At 61.6% G+C, this 2,176-nt stretch overlaps 1 protein-coding gene across 1 annotated transcript in view; it reads right to left on the bottom strand.

Moving 5' to 3' along the window:
- EFCC1 (EF-hand and coiled-coil domain containing 1) overlaps window positions 1–2,176 on the bottom strand; it is a 26,873-nt gene that overhangs the window by 12,632 nt on the left and 12,065 nt on the right. Inside the window, exon 2 of the mRNA XM_010862532.1 lies at window positions 15–172. Coding sequence (XP_010860834.1) covers window positions 15–172 — 158 coding nt within the window. The remainder of the gene's footprint in view (window positions 1–14; window positions 173–2,176) is intronic.

The raw sequence follows: 2,176 nt of genomic DNA, 5'->3' as shown, positions 1-2,176 counted from the left end.
TGTGCAGGACAAACCTGGGCCCGGGGGTCTGCTCGCTGGGCTGTTGCCGGACCCCCAGGCTCCCTCTGGAGGGGGCTCTGGGCCTCTGGCCTCACCATCCTCGGGTTCGCTGCTCTTGGTGTCGGGCTCTGGGCTGGCTCGTGATGGGCCTGGGAGCTGGGTGCCCTCTGACCTGTGGGGCGGGGGGGAGACACAGGTGTTGAGAGGGCGGGGGCTCCGCTGGTTTCCTGCGGGAGAGTGTGGGGTGTGGGCCCACCCTCCCCACGGCTAAGGCTAAGCTGCCTGTGACACGCCTGCCAAAGCCCGTGGTGGTCTCTGCGGCTGACCCCACCGGCCCGCTACCTGATGGCCAGCATGGCAGAGTCAGCTTTCCACAGAGGACAGTCACCCAGCTTCCCTTGCAGTTAAGACATATGCTTGTGACGCGATTTTAGCCAACGGGACTAGAGGCAAAACCCTCTGAGGAGCCTGTGTCCAGAGGGTGGGGGTCCTGGGTTCCCACCCCAGCCCTGCCGGAGGGACTGGCAGCGGGACTTGGGGCCCCTTTGCAGGTGGGTCCCTGGAGCCGACGCCTCCGAGGTCCTCCCAGCTCCCGTTGGGTTCTCGCCCTGTGCCAGTGGGCAGAGGGGCAGGAAGCCATCGGGGGGGACCGGGAGCGCCAACCCTCTGTGTTTAATGAGCCACTAACTCTGATGATGCCCTGCATTCAGCCCCCCAGGACAAGCCAAGGATGGGGAGGTGCTCAGCGGCAATCAGTGTGAGACCCCCTGGATGCAGATTCTTGGTTCTGAGAGAAACTGGAGCTTAGGGCATATCGTTTGAGGTCTAACTGGGGAGGGGACAGTCCCTCTCAACTCCAGAGGCTCAGATCACAGCCAGAAGAGAAGACACAGGATCGCTTTCTCACAAAGACTGCTGACCAAGAATGGAATAGGCTTCCTTGGGAGGTGGTGAGCTTCCTGGCAGAGGAGGTGCGTAAACAGTAAGGGGCTTCAGTATGTAGAATTTTGAATAGCGTCGGAATGGGCTTCCCTGGTGGCTCAGAGGTAAAGAATCCACCTGCCATGCAGGAGACACAGGTTTGATCCCTGGGTTGGGAAGATCCCCTGTAGGACAGCATGGCAACCCACTCCAGTGTTCTTGCCTGGAGAATCCCATGGACAGAGGAGCCTGGCGGGCTGCAGTCCACGGGGTCGCAGAGTGGACACGACTGAGCGACTAAACAGCAGCAACAGCAGTATCCAAGTCTTCCACTGTGAGAAACTCCTGTTTTCCCTAAATTATTTAAGGGCTTCAACAAGCAAAATGAGCTGGCGGGGACAGCCCTTATGAACAGTTTCCTAGCAGAGGCTGGCCCACGTTCCCCACATCCTCTCAGACACCGCAGTCTTTGAAGCTGGTTCCAAGGGCGACTTCCTGCATCGACACCGCATCTAATCTCTCAGCATCCCTGCGAGGTGCCAGGCGCTGCTCCGGGGCTGTGAACATGTCCTCCCACCACCCTCCCTGGATGGAGGCAGGGACCGTCCTGACCCCCGTTTCCCAGAGTGGCCGGCCCAGGCCACACGGCTCAGAAGTATAGGAACTGGGTTTACACTCCGGCCCTGCCAGGCGCAGGGGACGCTTGAGCAGTGAGCTCGGAGCCGCCCAGCCCAGCTGCCCAGCCCAGCTGCAGCCCTGGTTAGGGGCCGCAGGTCACATGCAGCGGAGTCAGGAAGGGGAAGCAGCAGAGACAGAGCTGGGAGAGAGAGCGCCACAGACCAGGGCACGCTCTGCAGTTTTCCAAGAGGCGAGACACAGCTGCGGAGAAACATGGGGTGTTCCTCTTGTCCAGCAGCTGGCCCTCCCGGCCTCCATGGCTGGCCCCTCTCCACGGGGTCCGTCTGTAGCCTCAGGCCCCTTCGCGTGTCACATGGGCGAGCCGAGCCATCGTCACGTTGGAACAGAGACAGAGAGCCTCCAAGCTCGTTCTCTGCCTGCTCCACGCACGTCCTGTCAGCCACCTGGCTCCCTGGCTGGGCACCTCCAGCCCTCGGCTCCTGGGAGGCACCCGTCCTCCCCAGCACCCTTTCATTCGCTCGTCCTCCACGTCCTGACCCTAAACCTGAGGACCTCGTCTCTCTTCCTCATGCGCACTTGCTCTGCGAGGGATCAGCCAGCACCCCGGCTTCCAAAC

This window comes from Bison bison, unplaced genomic scaffold (genome assembly GCF_000754665.1).
Source record: "Bison bison bison isolate TAMUID 2011002044 unplaced genomic scaffold, Bison_UMD1.0 scf7180017864482, whole genome shotgun sequence".
Classification (NCBI taxonomy): Eukaryota; Metazoa; Chordata; class Mammalia; order Artiodactyla; family Bovidae; genus Bison; species Bison bison.
Note: the sequence above shows the minus strand (reverse complement) of the source record. Positions and strands in the feature narration are given on the sequence as shown.